Here is a 17319-nt window from a genome sequence, read left to right on the forward strand (position 1 = left end):
GACTCGGAGGACGGGGGAGCGGTGGCGGGTGCGGGGCCCGGCTGGAGCGGGGGGAATTCGCCAGGGTCTCGTAGCTCGGGCTTGCTGTGCGCTTCGGGGCAACCACGTACCCACAGAGAGGGGCTGAGGGCGACCGCCCCTGAAGGACCCGGCGATTCGGGGTGTCCCCGGTTTTCTGGCAGCTGACGAAGGGAGGCAGGGACGAAGACACAGAGCGGAGGCCGAGGCCGGACGGTCGCGTTCTGTGCTTGCCGCGGAGCAGTGGCCCAGGGCCGGCGAAACGTTTGCAGTGAGAAGTGATGGCGGCGGAGGGGAAGCGGTTGTCGAGCAGCGCGGCCGCGCACGGGCCTCTCTGCCTGGCAGTGTCGGGTCGCTGTCCCGGTGCCACCGCTGCCTTCGTCCCCCGGCCCCTGCACCCGCTGTCCGCCCAGCGCCGGCTCTAACGTCGGAAATCGCGAAGCGGGGTGCCAGGGCCGTGCCGCCGAGACAGGCTGCGAAGGGAGCGGCAACATCCCTGGAGGTCGGGTGGAGGCTCGGCCGCGGGGCTGAGAGCGAGGACCCAGGCTCCGATCGGCAGAACCCGGCGGGGAGCGCCCTGCCATCGCCCCAGCACACCGGGCCGGGGAGTTCTGCCGGGGATATTTTTTTAAGACATGTGAAAGGATTTTAGGCATCGGAGGGGATTTGTAATCGTTGGGCCGAAATAGAGACGAGAAGGTGGAGAGGAGGCAGACGGATGGGTGAGCGGGTGGGCGAGGGAAAAAATAGCTGCGACCGTGCGGCATCCTGTCGCCTGAGTTTAACCACTCCGAAGAGAAACGGAGCCTTTAACGCACCAAACCACGGAGCCCGTGTTGGGCTTAGCTGGGTCTGCGGGCGGTGCTGGGCCTGCGGCAGCACAAGCCCTGCAGACACACACCTGTGCGTGCCCCAGAGCCGGGGCCAGGCCGCCTTACCTCTGCACAGCCCCGGCCGGGGACACGGAAGCCCTGCAGAGGCCTGGAGGAAGGCACCGTCCCGGGGAGCAGGGGCCGTGTCCTGCTTCCGTGCCGGGCTCCTCCAGGCCGAGCGGCTTCGCCGCGGGTGCGGTCCCTGCGTCCCCGGGGCTGCGTCCCCGCACGGGCGGCTCAGCCACTACTGTTTTTGGAAACACGCAGCGAGCTCCTTTGGCAAGGAGAAATTCGGCGAAGGGTGTTTGATTTTTTTTTTTTTTCCCCGTGGATGGATAAAATGTTCTTGCTTTGACTCTCCTCAAGGTTGAACTCCTATTTTTTTTTTTTTCAGCCGGTTCCTTCGACCGTGGGAAAGACTCTACCTTGGCTCTGCGATGACATTACTGCTAAGTCTGGGATGGGGTGTGGGTTAGGGAGCTAAGGCTTTGAAACCTCTGCCCAATTTTCCTTTTCTCCTTCGCCTCTCTCTCTTTCATCCAGCTGGGCTCCTCCAACAGCTGGATGCCTCCAGCGGGCCCCCTACTCCAGATGTACAACTTTCAATTATTTTCAGCACATTTTAATCAGGCCTGGTTCTGATAACGCCCTAATTAAAGAGACCTCACTATCGGCAGCTCGGTTCAGAACTCAACTTTCTTATCACATTCCTGAAGCTTTGGGTCAGGCAACACCGGAAAATGCGGCCAAAACCTCGTTACGCTCCGAGTTGAGTTCTGAAGGTCACCGAAAGTCTGCGCCGGGCCAAAAGTAACGTAGAAAGTGTCAGTGTTTTCTGAAAGTTAAAAAAGAGGCAGAGGGAAATGGGGAAAAGGGAGTTGAAGGTTGAGCCTCTACCCTGAGGGCTAAGGGAGGAGATAAGGAGTGAGAAACAGCTGTGAGATGGGAGCCCGTAAGGTACCGGCCTGTCAGCGCTGCTTGCATCGCCGTGAAAGGAGCTCTGCTCCTGTGTCGAGGGGGATGCGAGAGAGATTTGGCCGGGGACGAGTCAGTTCCACTTCTGTCACAGCCCCGCAGTCTCATGGCCGCTTAAAATAATCGCGCAGGTGAAGGTTTCAAAGTCTTCTGGATTTTTTTGTTAGTTTCTTCCCCGTTGTTCCCTCCATTTCTCCCGCGCAGCCCCTCAGGTTAGTTCATTCATATAATGTCGCTGAATGCAGGCTCTCTGCAGAGAAAAAAAAAAAAAAAAGAAGCAACAACTGGATTTCTTTATTGCCTCTTCATTTTATTCTTTCTGGATCCCCCTGTGATTATCGATCGGCGGTGGTGGAAGAGAGACCTGCACCGCGCCGAGCACTCGGCACCGAGGGGAACTGAGAGAGGAGCCTGAAAACAGCTCCGAGTGCTTCCTCTCGCCCAACAAAATCACCCTCCGGCCACATGCCACATCCAGACGGGGCTGTGGAGGATGCCCGGGCTGGAATAAGCGAGTTAAGAGAGCAGGGTGTGAGGGAGGGAGTGCTCTTCGTCTCTTTGGGTTTTTTTCCCAGCCTGCGTCGGACTTTTTGTTTTGTTTTGGTGTTTCTTTTTTTTTTTTTTATTTTTATTTTAAGAGGGACTCTCGGAGGAGTTTGGTTCTCGGGGTAATGCTGATGAGCCGAGAAGCCTCTGAGATAATATTACTTAGTAATTACTTTTTTAGCCGAAGTTGTTTAGCCAGCTCCAAGTCATTAATGAAAGTTGGTGTCCAAGCACCTGATTTACGATTTCGTGTCGGCCCGGGGTCAGCAGAGGTGGTCTCTTTCCATCTGAATCTGCTCGGTGTAGGAAACAAAATAGGCTGTTTATTATTTTGGAGAGCAATTTTCGCTGAAAGGAGGAGTTTTATTTTTGCATGTAACATTCCGCCTCTTTATTGCAGACTCTTCAGAAAGCCGCTCTTGAAAACAAAACTAAAATAACAATAATAATAGAAAAAAAAAAAGTTTAAAGGGTAACTTCTAAATTGGAAACGGCAGAGGAGTACACTGAGCAGATGGGAATCTTCCTCTTCAATATGAGCAACAATTAATGAAAACATCCTTTTTATTACCGGAGCCGATCTGTTCTCTTTAAACACGAACGAGACTTCCGACTTTCGGCCCCTCGGAGCGGGCTGCCCGCCTCACCTCTCCCTGGGGCGGCGGGTCTCGGGGGGTCCTCCCCGCACCGCCCTGCGCCCCCAGCCTTGCCAAGTGCGAGTGCTGGGGAGCGGGGTGCAGTGGGAGACTGAACCAAGGGGCTCGGCCTCGCTGTGTCTTTATACCCACCGTGGGCAGCAGCGCCGGGGAAAGAACAACACGGTGCAATACACGTGAAATATTCCGGCAGGCCGCGGCGGTGCCGTGGGTGCGTGGCGGGGGGAGCCTGCGGCTCTCGGCCGGTGGTGGGCTCCTCTCCCTCGGCGCCTCCTCGGAGAAGCTTCGCGGGAAGCTGGTGGCCGAGCGGGCTTAAGGCTCCTCCTAACCCCGCTGTGGTCTCTTCGGCAGGTTACAGCACCGTGGCGTTTGACGGGACCCCCAGCTACGGCCACACGCCGTCTCACCACGCCGCTCAGTTTACAAACCACTCCTTCAAACACGAGGACCCCATCAGCCAGCAGCCCTCGCTAGGTAATTTCAGCCTCCGCGGGGTGCGGAGAGCGGGGGCCCTTCTCAAAGTGCGGTGGCAATCCGGAGTGACTCCGGAGCTGCCCCTCTGCAGGCCTGGCACAGAGCCAGAGCTGCCCACACGCTGGAGGACTGGGCCCTGCAGCCCCCTCTGCAGCGCGGGGCGGGGGGAAGGACCGGTGGCCGCAGGGTTTAACTCTTTGCTGATTTCTCCGCAGGGGACCAGCAGTACTCGGTGCCTCCCCCGGTGTACGGCTGTCACACCCCCACCGACAGCTGCACGGGCAGCCAGGCCCTGCTCCTCCGGACCCCCTACAACAGGTACCTCCGCCCGCTGGGAGCTTTGCCTCGCCTCCTTCTGCGCGGGTTCTTGCTTGGGAGCGGTCTCTCCCCCCGCATGCCTGTCAAGCATCTTTCTATTTTATGCAAGGAAACAGATTTACTTTTTTCCTTTCTCAAGAGAGAAAAAAAAAAAAAAAAAGATTCACACGTTAAAACCCAACAACAACAACCAAACAAAAACTCGAACAAAACCAAAACAAACCGACAAAAACAAATAAATGCCTCCCACTCTGCCCTGGACCCCGTGGTGTCGCAAAGCCCTCCCGGGCCGGGGTTTGCGGGGAGTAGCCGAGCCCCTCCACGGGGCACGGGCTCTGTGTCGCCAGCCCGGGGGAGCCGCTCGCCGGCGGCAGGTGCCGGCCACCGCTGGGACACAGGTCCCGGGCTGCCGAGCCTCCTTGGGACACACCTGTCCCGGACGGAGCCCGCTGGTGCGAAGGTTTTGGGATTTGCCTCCACCCGCGCTTGGGGGAAGTGCCCGGGGCAGCTCGGCAGAGCCCCCGGCCCCAACCCTGCTCCAGGGCATCCCCTCGCAGGGCCACCCCCGCCCTACACCCATCCCCTTCTCCTCGGCCCAGCGTGCAGAGCCCGCTCCGGCCGCAGGGTCCGACCCGCAAGGCCCTCCCCCTACGCCCTCTCCCCGCTCCCGGTGCTGGGAATCCCCGCTGACGCTCCCCACCAAGGCCGGGAAGATGTGGGAGTGCTGGCTGGTGAGCAGCAGTGATGGGCAGAGCGTGGTCCAGGCGATTAAATCTCAGCTCCGTCCAGGGGCTTCCTTTTGCAGACCAAGAGCCCTTCCGATGGCTCACAGGAGCGACAGGGACTGACCTACGGGGAGGTTATTTATTGAAAACGGGGCAATAAACCTATCGGATTTCCTTGCTGGGAGAAAGGTGCGTCTGGAGCTTTGCTGCAAGCCCGAACTCTCTTTGCCAACAGACGGGTCCGTTGCAAGCGGGACTTCCCGCTTTCTTCGGTCTGGCATGGGGGCTGGGCGTATCTCTCGCAGTTTTACAACGTGTTTAGTGAGCAAAGAATTTCCCCAAAATTTATTCTTCAACTTTTTGTGAACTTGGAGCCAGTCCCGTATCTTGGAGTTGCTAAGTAACTCTCGCACACAAAACAATGTGCCTCCGAGAAGGAAGCCGCAAGCGGCTCCTCTTGTAGGCCGGTTATATCATCTCTGATTAATCAACACTGGACTTGGGACAACAAAATTCTGTCACTTCCAGAAGTCACTTCGCTAATGAACGTGAGTTGACGTCAAGGGAAGGAGGGAATGAGGTAATGAAGGAAGGAAAGAAGCCTATCCAGAGAGATTAGCTTGCAGAAGAATTGGCGGGGCGAACGCCTGTGCTGAAGTGACAGAGATTGCTTCTCCTCGCAGGGAAATCTATAAATATGGTGTGTAGGAAGGCTTGAGGAGGGCAGCTCCGACCCGCCGCGGGCAGCCGCCGCTCTCCAAGGTGTTGTGCGGTCCCGGGGTTCACCTTCACCGCCCCGATCCCCGCCCCAATGCAGGGGCACCCGGCGGAGGCATCACAACGGGCGCTCCCTCCTGTGGCGTTTGTATGGGTTGGTACGTTTTGGGGACTGATCCCAGTTCTGGGAGATGTGATCCCGATAGGAAACTGGTGCTTGTGCCGAGAGCTCTCTCCTCCATGTGCCTCTACCGAGGTAGCATCGGGGAGAGGAGGAGCACAGCCTGGCATCGCCCTAACGTGGACCCCGACGCTATGGGGCTGATTTCCTCCTAACTGTAGCCTTGATCCTACTCAGCTCCCTGGGAGGTTTACTGCTTTACGATAAGGATTTAAGCCCTTAAACCTCACGCGAGCCACTACTGATGTGTGGGGGTATAAGTCAGGGCAGAACTTGTTCCGTGTCAAGGGCAGTTCCAGTTGTACAGAGCCTGGTCCAGCCTCTAAGCCTGAACAGGTGGATGAGCTTGGTACGGCCTCCCCTAGTCCCGTCCTGTACGTGTTCAAAAGCATCTGGAAAAAGTGATTTTCCTACTACACAAGTGTTCTTCCTAGAAAGTGCTGTCAAGAAAGTGGGTGACCAGTTACGGTGCAGAAACGAGCGTGATTCATTAGCCACATTTGCAACGGCCAGAAAACCGACCGCGCTGTCTTGTTCATATTGATTAGGCGGGATCTTTATCATTGTTATTAAGACCATATTTATTCCGTACCTCCTTTGCGAAGATTTATTTTGCTTTTCGTAGTTGAGGTCAAGTTTGCCAGCTTTGCTTTGACACCTGGCGGGCCGGTTGCGGTCCCTGAGCACCGCGGCTTGCAGGGATGGGGCGGCGGCAATGTCCCCCGCCGTGCCCTCTGCGCGCCTCAGAACTGTAGCGCAGGGCGCGCAGCGATCGCGGAGGGCACGGTGCTCATCCCCAGCGTGACGGGGTTGGTCGCCTCTGTCGCTCCTCGCACTGGCTGGGGACAGCAGGCGCTCCCGTTCGACTTCGGGGGCAACGTGGCGGGACGAACCGAGCTCGGGAGCGGGAAATGTTGCCTCTTTTCCCGGCGTGATGCGACGGCCGGTGCTTGCCTCGCACCGCCTCTCCTTCGCACCTCCCCGAGACGTTCGAGTAGCGCCCGAGCGTCGTTTACGTTCCCTCTGCCACCCACCCCTCCGGGTCCCATCCCTCCGCCATCCCCGGCTCTGATCTCTGCAGAGCCGAAACGAGACCCAGGGGGTAATTCTCCCCTGAGCAGAGGCGGAGCGGGAAAGCAGCTGCGAGGAGATGCAGGAGTGAATCACCTCCACCTGATGCTCTCTTCCCCGTCATCTCACCAGGGCGGTGCAAGCCGTTATCGGCCTTCTCCCTCTCCGCCCGCGGGTCGCGAGTGGGCCTGAGCGGCGGGGTCCTGTGGCCGGGGGAGCTCCCGGCCCGGGCGGGCCAAGGCTGAAGAGCGTTCCCCTCTCTCCCGTACCAAGGCAAAGCAGTCGGGAGAGCGACAGTTTGAAACAGATGGTTAAAATATCGCAGCTCTTATACAATAAGCAAAAGCATCTCCGAAATCTCTCGCCTCGGCAACTGCGTGCTCTGTTCATGGCGCAGCCCGGTCCTCTGCCAGGGAAGACCGCGCCTGATGCTGAGGGCTGGACGTGGATGACAACCCCGCACGGGCTGCGAGGGTGCGTTCGATGACTAGCGTTTGTGGGCCCGTTAAAATGGTGATGTGAACTTTTCTACCTCGCGCTGTTTAATGTAGTAAACATGCTCGATGTTGAAAATTTACTGTGAGTCACACTTACAAAGACTTTAAAAGTGGAGGAGTTTCGGTTCAGATTATAGCTCTTTCTGTGCAGAGGTCAGGAACTCGGTAATACTGCAGTGCAGGCCAAAACAAACTCTATATGATCTACTACTGGTTTCCTTTTAAGTTCCCTTTTTGCTCAGCGTTGACTTCCTTTTATTCCACTCCAACTTACATTAATCCCCGCTGTAGAAATGTTCCCCCTCCTTCCTCTCGTTTCTCTTTAAAAGCATCTCTGTAATGAAAATAAGTTATTTTTAGTGTCGTCTTTGTGGCCGTTTGGAGGGCCAAGGATTCAGATTGGAATCGGTGCAGGCGTATCCCCCGGGAACCTCGCTTTCCTTCTCATCATCCAAACCTCATCCGAAGCCGAGATTTTGAGAGGAGCTGTTAATTCCATGAGATCACCTTACGGTACTGTCAATAACAAACCATGGCGAGGCGCAAATTGACTTAGGGATGTCCTGTTTTCTATCACATGTCAGATACGAGAGGTTTAATCCTGTGTCGATGCCCGATGGCCCCCGGGCAAACGACGGCCGGCGCGACCATTCTTGCGGCGCCCACCTGCCTCCCGCCCCGGGGCCGCTTGTGGACGATTTAGCCGAAATTTGGGCAATCCCGTTTATTTTTTCGAGATGTAAACCTCGCAGGATCATGTGCTCAGCATCTCCACGGAAAAAGAACTTTCTCCCCCTGGCCGCTGCCGGCAGCAGGGATCACACAGACCCCCTGTGCAACCGGTGTGAGGGACGTGGGGGTGCCCCACTGCCGGGCGTTGCCCACCCGAGACACCGCAGCGCATTCGGCGGGAATCCGCCCTCAGGGGCTCAACTCAAACTTCTCCCCAGATCGCGCAGCTGCGACGCGGCCTCGCTGGGCTTCCGTGCTGGGGGGCGGCCAGGTCTGGCGTGGGGTGCTGATCCCGGGCTACGTGGGGTACTGAGCCCGGCTGGCGAGAGGTGCCGAGCCCCGGCGCCTCCTCCCCCCGGCACTCATTCCCACCGCAACTGCAGCGGGAGGGCAAGAGGGGTGCGGGGGCTGCGGGTCTCTCCTGGGGCCGCCCCGAGCCAGAGGCACCGGCTGCGGCAGAGAGGGATTTAGCGGTGAGAGCGGAGTTCCTCTCACCCCTTTTTCTCCCAGCGCTTTACACGACGCCCAGCCCGCCTGAAAGCCGCTCCGGGCGCCCCTCAAAGGCTCAAAGCAGCTCTGGCCGCGCCGTTGAGCTGTTGTCGGAGCTGCGAAGCCAGGAGCGAAACGGGGCCGTGAAACGGGGAGGGCAGGAGGAGCGTTACCCGGTGAGCTGCGGCTGCACCCCGCGCCGGACAGGGCGCTGGTTTCCGAGCCGTTCCTTGGGGACACTGTCACCCAAAGGCGGCATGCAAGACAGTGGCTGCGAGCTAGTGACAAGATGAATAAGTGTATTGCTTTATGAAAAAGCAAAGGAAGGGAAAAAGTGGATATTGTGGGGGAGGCTCTTATAAATGAACTGTCAAGGGAAAGAAAGTTAAAGGGAAATCTCCTGCTGTAAATGCATCGGGCGGGTACTTCTAATAAAAATCAGGGTCCTGGAGGAATTAATTACAGCAGCATTACAGGAAGAATTCGTGGAATTGCAAAACGTAGTTGGCACAGACCAGCACGGACTGCTATTGCAAATGGGGAAACTGCAGGAGAGTTTAACAATTCCTGAGCTGATATGCAGGACATTGTAGTAGCATAATAGCACTTCAGACATACTAATGAATAATAGTGTCCAGTGATACTGACAAATGATATTACGCATACTTCGAGATTGAAGTAACTTAATTTGTTTTTATATGCAAAAGCTTCCCACTGGAATCTGACTTTTTTAGGTCGCTCCTACCTGCCACGAAGAAAAAAAATAAGGAAAAAAATCCTCTTCTAATAACAGAATGATATAAATTCACCACATAAGTCCAGCGAATTTAGGTGTAATTAATCAACAGGGAGACTTGAGTTTATTGTGAGCGGCTGTTCCTCGGCATCAATCACAGCGCTCAGCTGAAAGGCACGGGGGCTCCCGCCTCGTTCCCCCTTGCGGGGGAGAATGGGGAGCCGTGTTTTGGGGAGGGCAGGGAGCGGGGGAGCCCCGTCCCGGGGCGGGGGGGTCACCCCTTCGGCATCGCGGGGAGCTGTTCGCCGGAGGGCGGGGGGACACGGCCGGGCGGGGACTCCGCGGGAGCTCCTCGGCGGCAACGCCCGGGGCCGCTCCCGCGCTCCCAGCACCGCCGTTCCCCGCGGCCGCGCTCCCCGGGTTTGCCGCTTGCAAAGCGGGGAGCGATGACCGGGAAGCCGCGCTCTGCAGCAGCCGCCCCGCTGCCGTGTACCGGCGGGGAAACAGCGTGTTCCAGCGGTGAGCTCCGTTTATCGCTCAGCCACTCCATTTTTCTCCCGCTTGTCAAGCCCCTCTATGTAGTAACATCCATCATGAGTCACGATAGCTACTTCACTCCATTAACCACGTGGTCTCTTACACTCCCGCTTAAAACAGTTAACAGATTTGCCTTTTTAAAACAAATAATCTTCTTCGTTAGCCCGCAAGGCTGCCTATATTCGTTTCATTAATTTCAATGTGTCAATATCGGATATTACTTTTCTGTAAGGAAAAAGTTTTGTATCTCTCCTTCCAGCTGTTTACAAGCTGACAAGCTTGCAGATTCGAAGAGACTTTTCAATCCAAAGCCATTCTTTTCTTTTCTTTCCTTTTATTTTTCAAAAATTCATAATACAACGATAAAAGGGATTATATAAAATAAATTCACTTTCTACTGTTCTATATTTAAAATCAATAACAAAGGCAATGTTGCTATTTTGACGTATCGGTTTTAATTTGATCGCAGTAATTTTAGTTCTAATTCTATGTATTTTCACAACAGTGACAATTTATACCAAATGACCTCACAGCTTGAATGCATGACATGGAATCAAATGAACTTGGGATCCACACTGAAGGGGTAAGGAGCTTTATTATTTCCTAATCTTCTGCCCTAGTGTAGTTGTTTTACTGACCTAACTTTATATTGCATTTTACGACTTGAATCCGCGGTCACTAGCACGAAAAAAATACTGACCAGTTCCGACAATGGCTCATTGTCTGGCTACAGTTTACTGTGGGATTAAGTATATTCTAATGCCCTAAGTTAAGTGTCCGGGTGCTGGCTGGCTCAGGTTTAGTAGGTTAGGCGGGAGGTGTTGAAAAGGGCCCTGCTCTGCCCCCCGGGGCTCGGGGCCGGGCTGGGGGTCCCGGTACCCGCTGCTCCTGGTCCCGGTGCCGGTCCCGGCGGGGCAGCTGCGGCTTCTCCGCGCTCTCCTCCTCGAGTCGTCGCCCCTTCCTACCATCCCTCTTCCCTTTCCCTCCGTTCGCCAGGCCCTGCGTCCTGTGTCCCAGCCCTGCCGCCTCCCAGCTTCCTTCCTCCCGGCCATTGTCGCCCTCCCACCTGCCGGGAAGAGGCTCCGGCCCGCCTCCCCCGCGGGGTTTCCTGCCGCTGGGCGGGCAGGAAGGCCCCGAGGCGCCGCGGGGCCCCGCCGGGGTGGCGACCGCTGCGGGGGGCGCGCTCCGGGCCCCTCCCGCCCGGCCCGGGCGGGCATCTCCCCCAGCCCGCACCCGGACCCCCGCTCTCCCCGGCCCGGCCCCGGGGACGAGGACGTGCTGCTGGGGGAGGAAGGGGGGATAGAGTCCACCGGCAACCTGTGCTCGGGGATGGTTGTCTCCTAACGCTCCTAGGGGAGCATGAGGTAGGACCCTACTGGTTTGGTGCACAACCGTAACTTGACCTTGTTTCATCCATGAGCAAAAGAGCCACCTTTTGATCCAAGATAAAGCCAAAGGCTGCCTGCTCTGCTCTGAGCCGATTATCTAATTGTGTTTGAAAACTCCCCTGCCAAAGGTGGGTATCACCAACTTGCTCTGAGATGTTCTCAGTGCCTAAGTATGTGCAGTCTCAAGTGAACAACAGGAGAAAAAGCCCATGTGGATCTACACTTTTGTGTAGTTGTCCATAAATGTGAAAAACTTGTTCAAGATGGACTTAGTGTACAGTGCTGTAGCGTGATAAAGGAAAAGAAATGTTATGGGTTGGCTTCTAGCTCATTCACAAATGGTGTTTGAAGGTTAGAGGGAGAAGATAGTAGCATAGTAAACTATCTGTATCAGAATGAACTAGAGGATGGAGCTTGGAGATACCTGTCAAGGAACTCTCTTGGTTAAGAAGAACCCCAAATCCTACAGTTGTCCACAGTTCAGTGTCTTTGTTGCCAATCCTCTCTTTTTAAAGGTTATCTCCTATTTTTTTTCCCATAAGTGTTTTTGATTTCCTCTTTAAACTGTACCCTTTAAAGATCAGTCATTGTAATATTAGACACTGTTTTGTCTCTTCTGAAGAAAATATCCTGCAAAATGGAGAAACACATCAACCTTGACCGAGGTCCAAGTTATTAAAGCAAGGAAGAGGTTATTCTTTGGGGAACTCAGTAGAAAAAAAAAAAAGGACACAATAGAAATATTAAAGGAGTACTGAACAAAATAAATGGCTTCTGACTTGTCCAGGAGTCAGACTGTTAGCAGTGTAAAGTATGTGACCTAGGATGCATGAAAGGGGTGGGGGAAAGAGATCAAGATGAATGATCTATGGTAAAACAAAGCTGAAAGTTTTGGTATAGGCCAAGATTGTAGAATCTGTGGAAAATCAGTGCTAGACATAGCCTCATCACTGGTAATATGAGCCAAAATAGTTATCTGTCTTTTCTGGCTGAGAGTTACAATACACAGTACCTCCAATCTCAGTTGCCATGAACATAAGGTATTCTTCCCAAGATTTACATCTTTAAAATATATGAACTGTTCATAAGTGATTCCCAGGCGTTTAGTATTTCAGATGCTTTTCTCAATCTTGTAGTTGTGATTTAAGAATTTTGGAATCAAGCTTTCTGTTGAAATATGGAGCTTCCAGATTCTGTCCAACGATGACAGTCCTTGTTTAGCTCCTTGCCTTAAGTTCTTCCCAGCTCTTCCTCCTGGCTTCAATAAGACTTTTGCACATTATAAGAAGGAAGAAAACACTACTATTAACTTCTGTGAATAGTTAGAGAACTCTACAATTACATAAAACTTATGGGTCATACACTTTATAGTTGACAGTAGACCAGTTCAGTAACTTGTTTCTGGGTTCATGTTCAGCATAAGTTTAATGTACTGAAATGAAGCTGTTTGCTGTGCTTTTCAGGTGGAGTTAGTTAGCAGCTTCTATGCTGAAATTATCTAGTGGCTTATCTGAGAGAATTCTGGTTTTATCTATTTACATTCTTGCCAATATTTGACTGATCAGCTCCAGAATCTCCTCACTTCAGATTAAAAGTTTGCAATTTGGCAAGGAATACTGTCAGGCGGCCCAAGCCACATCCTTTTCAGTCACTGTGAAAATCATGCCCGCTGAGTTGCGAGTTTATGAACAGTCCTCTTCTTTGTGTGTGATCAGAAGCAAGAGCCTGGCATCTAAACTATCAAATGATTTTATCTGCTCAGAGCCTGCTTCAGCCTATGGCTTTAAGTCCTCAGAAGATTTTTTTCCCTGAATGTTTTTTCCTCCCCGGATATTTTAGTTCCAGATACAGAATAGGGTGCCTGGCTAAGAGGTGCAGGAGACACATGAGGTGAACAGAGATGTATTCTGGCAGAGTGCAACAGTGTGATAGGCGGGCAGGGTAAGGGGAGAGAGATGTAAATAGAGAAGCAGATAGAAAAGGCTGCAGCCTGAATTCTAGATGTTTCTATGTACTGGCAAACCAAAAGGAGGTCTGATGGCCCAAATGGAGCCTCTATCTGCAAGGAGTTGTTCCTGGAGAAGAAGACAACTCACCACTGCTACCATATAGTCCAAGTGACTTGATTCTGTGCTGTAGATTTTCACTTAGGTTCTGAATGCCCAAGATAGATCTCAAGTTGTGCTTATAACTCCTATGAGGGACAACAGTCCACATTGGGTGCCTTGTGAGCTAGTGCATTGGTTAGGTGTTGCCTGCTTGTCCAGGGACTTCTCTGTCACAGCTTTGGGCACACAAGAGGCAGGGCTGGCATGTTGTCTGCAAGAGCTGTCACACAAACTGGCAGATTCAAGGGTCTGAAAGGAAAGCTTCATGGTTAAGGCAGCGAACATCACTGTGGGACTGGGTTTTATCTCTTTAGACCATTTGCTGGTGGTTTGCTCTTCATTTTGCGGTGTTTTGTTTGGAGCAGCTGAAATCAAATTTATACTGTTGCAGGAAAGTCATTGGGTCCTTTGCTTATTGCCCCAAGAACTCAGGTCCCAGACATCTCACAATGGATGTCCCACGTTAGTGGATACCTTTCCCTTCAGTTTCTGTCCTTAATATTTTTGTGTTGCTTTCTTATTTATCCAATGTGGAAAATACTGCTTTCCCTTCAGCGTTGTTGTAGAGGCAGACCTCATGACTATAAAACCCTCCTTGATATTTTGATGAGTTCTGTATAAAAGTGTCATGGAAACTATTTATGCCAAGCAGAAAGTGGTATAGCATAGTAGACAAGGGTGTAGCCACATACCCATCAGCAAGAGTTCACAGAAAGGTTGATTAGTTGTCTCTTCAGCTGCTCAAGTAAGAAGTTTTGATCCATATTTCTAACAGTCATCTGAAATTGTATATGTAACCAGACAATTATTTTTTCTTTTGGTTTTGCTTGTGTGTTATTCAACATGTTCTGTGGACATTTGTATATGTTGCTGTTTGGTCAGGCTAACTGGAAGGAAAATTAGGTGTGATCTCTATAGAACACTATTAAAACTGCATCTAAAACAAGGCAGTGGAAACTTATTTTCTCTGAGAGTGAATGGTAAAGGCCTTTCTGTTTAGCTATGATCGTACTATTAGTAAAATTTGGAGGTGTAAAATTTCCTGCTTGGGTTCAGTTCCGCAGTCACCACGAACTGGAAACAGACAATGACATATGGTCTCTAACACTGAATTTCCCCTTTCCCACTCAGAGCTGAGAGTCTAATTTTGAAGGGGAATGTTGGGTGAAATCCTGGTTACACTCAGGTCAGTGGTAAAAAACCCAAACCAAACAAAGACTGTTGAAGTCAGAGAGACCAGGGTCCCCTGAAAATTCAGTGCCTTCCCTTCATCAACCAGCTGGTTTTCTCATTGAAGGTGGCAGAAGAGCTGTAGTCTGTGAAATCACAGTTTTTAATATTCCTTTGCCTTGGAAAGTGCAGATAAAAATGCAGCGTTATCCTCCACACTCCACAACAGTATTAGACAAAAAACAGGCAGAAACGTGATCTTCTATATAACTAATCAGAATCTTTTTGCTGTCTCCATACATATTTTTCCCAGGGTGCTAGGATGGTAAATATTTTAGCAGAGGGAATTAACTCTGCTTCTCTTCCTTTATGTTCTGTTATCAACGGGACTAGCCCACACCCTCACTTTGCCTCATTTTTGGCTCTGTTTCTAAACCCTAAAATTCCTGTTCCTGCATTGAAACACAATTAAATTGAAGCGTAATGTGGTGCCTGTTTTATGTAATCTTGCTTTCTGGCTTTTTTTATTCTTCCAAGTCTGAATCTCATGAATCAATGTGTATTCACGTTTCATCTGAAATTTTCGAACTCTTCTCAGTTATGCCCTAAAGCTTCCCTTTTTTGGTTTATGAAATAATAATAAAAAGCTTAACTCTCCAGATTAAGTTGTAACTGCTTTATACATTAGACAGTCAATTTCAATTTAACAAAGTAAAATGGTGTGAGAGAGAAATTGCAGCCTGATTATTTTTTTAAATATTCAGATTAGAGTGTCATCTTTTATGAGTTTTTTTATAACCACTTAGATTGATACAACTCTCAAAAGCTGCTCTGTTTTTCATCACCCATTCTCATCTGTAAAACCTTCATTTTTATTAATCTTTGTACAATCTGTACAACTTTGAGATTTATCATTTTAAAAGAGCTACTCTGCGAGTGTTAAGGATTTGCTGGGCTAATGGTAAACGCAAGTGCTTCTCAATACTCTACAACACATAGCGCTTGCTTAGCGTTTTATGTTGCATGAGTATGAGTCTTTGTTTCCCAGTTATCTAGAGTTACATTTTATGGCTCTGTTTCCAGGTCTGTTTCTGGCTGTCTAGAACCGGAGAACAAAATATACTGGGTCCTTTTTTTCACCAACTAGCTTGAATTCTAAACATTTATAGTCCTGTCCTGTCTTTGTGCAGTTGCCATTGAAGTTAAAGGGAATTGTCTATTTACAAGCAAAGGCAGAACTGTGAGGCCAAATCCTTCAGTCCTTCCTTGAGCAAAAATTCCTGCATATATTGTTAATGGATCTGGGCACATATTGCAGTGCTTTGGTGGAGATCTAGGCTGTTATCTGGTCCTGAGAATCTACTGGGATAATTTTTCATTACTGTTCTTATAGATTTGGTGGCCTAAGCATTTGAGACGTTGTCTCTCTGCCGGACTAGAAGAGACGATGGTTAAAGAGTCTCCTGTTCTCTTAAGATTTCCATTCACTTAATGTACTGCAGGTATAAATTAGTCAGTTACTTGTAGTGCTCACGTATGTGGGACTACATCTGATCATTATCTCTTGTATGCGATAAAGCAGGCGTTTGAGTTTCAGTAATGTATTTAGGAGTTTTATATCGGTTCTTCAATCAGTGCTTTTATTTAGTATATAAATTGCAACAATATGAAACAAACCAACTGTGCAAAGTGTGGTATACACTTTGTACCATACATCATGGATGCACTGAGTAAAGAGGCTGGAAGAAAAAAAAATGGTATTTTACAATGAGGTTACTATTGATGTGGAGTGAAGGTCGAAGTTTAAGCAGCAGTGGTGTAGGGATGGTTCATGAAAACTCCTCCTGCAGTCTTCCAGTTTCCCTGCTGACTGGAAAGAACATTCACCTGTTAATTTCCACCTCCCTGAAGGTCAGATCATTCTGTACTGCTTCATAGGGAATAAATAGCATTTTAACCAAGAAATCTCATGTGATCCATTTTGCTGTCATCATCTGTATGATCACGCTGAGTACCAGCCAGTGTTGATGGAAATGGGCCCAATGTAAAATGGGAACTAGGGCTTCCAATTATTGAAGCATCTCTTCTAGGCACCTGTGTAAGGAGACAGCTATTTGTTACTTAGTATATTATGGGTCAAGAGGCTCAGAAAACAGATTTTAATCTGCAAGGCTTTATAGTTGTGTGTACAGTTTTAGTGAAGTATAACTAGAAATAATGGGAGGAGGTGTGAAAAAGGCTGAATGGTGAGGAAGGCTTCCCAATTGTGCAATAAAAGTCGAGATGGATATCATTTGGAGGATGCCTCTTATTCACAGAGCCATTCCCTAAGGCACAGACAGGGTCTTTGCTCTGCTCCTAACTCCTGGGAGGAATTATTTCAGAACCAACTGGTCTTTGCAAAGCCAGTTATCACTGAAAGACGAAACCCACATGAATCTGAAGGGAAAGTTTGGCTGTGTTTTATGGTATAAGCTTTTACTGCATATTCCTGTTCCTCTTTCTAAAGTTTCTGTCCTGGGAATTCTTCTTGTCCTTTTTTTTATGGTAACGTGTAAGGCTGCTAGCACAGGCGTGAATGAGAGGTTACACGGTTACTCAGGCTGGCTAATGCTGAAGTTTATATCTACCCTTGGTTTGCTGCTACATTACAGATCAGGAATAGCTTCTACTGCAGAATTTCCTCCTTATAGATAGTGGTTCTCATTTAATTTCTGTTTTAAAATCCACAGTTTAATTTATAATTAACATGGGTGTCACCATGGGTGGGGTGCTTTTCAACCCTTTCTTTTGACATATATGGACTTGCTGCTTTTCAATAGAGAGGAAAGCTTGATGCTGGTGGGGAACCTGAATTGAGCAAATAATTTGTTACTTGTGTTAGGGAACAAAAGGCCACATCTGGGCCTTGAGTGAAGAGGAGACCCTGTTTATTCAGATGTGGTACATATCTGGAGAAGAGTTTAATCCATAAAAATCAGATAATGGTTTCTTCCTTTGTCTGTTATTACAGATAATATTACAGATCAGAGATTCTTTCTTGCCACCAGACTATAACTTATTTCATTATGGTCACCTGTGTGCCACTTAAAATTGAAGTAAACAGAGC

General features: G+C 50.4%; 1 protein-coding gene across 4 annotated transcripts in view; it reads left to right on the forward strand.

Moving 5' to 3' along the window:
* WT1 (WT1 transcription factor) overlaps positions 1–17319 on the forward strand; it is a gene marked incomplete at both ends in the record, with an annotated part of 35993 nt that overhangs the window by 1290 nt on the left and 17384 nt on the right. For 3 of the 4 annotated variants that reach the window (XM_082058786.1, XM_082058783.1, XM_082058784.1), the window contains 3 exons: positions 3419–3541; positions 3757–3859; positions 10050–10127. In XM_082058786.1, the coding sequence (XP_081914912.1) occupies positions 3419–3541; positions 3757–3859; positions 10050–10127 (304 nt within the window). The remainder of the gene's footprint in view (positions 1–3418; positions 3542–3756; positions 3860–10049; positions 10128–17319) is intronic. The other variant, XM_082058785.1, reaches the window with a different exon arrangement.

This window comes from Streptopelia decaocto (assembly GCF_964273445.1).
Source record: "Streptopelia decaocto genome assembly, chromosome: 7".
Taxonomy (NCBI): Eukaryota; Metazoa; Chordata; class Aves; order Columbiformes; family Columbidae; genus Streptopelia; species Streptopelia decaocto.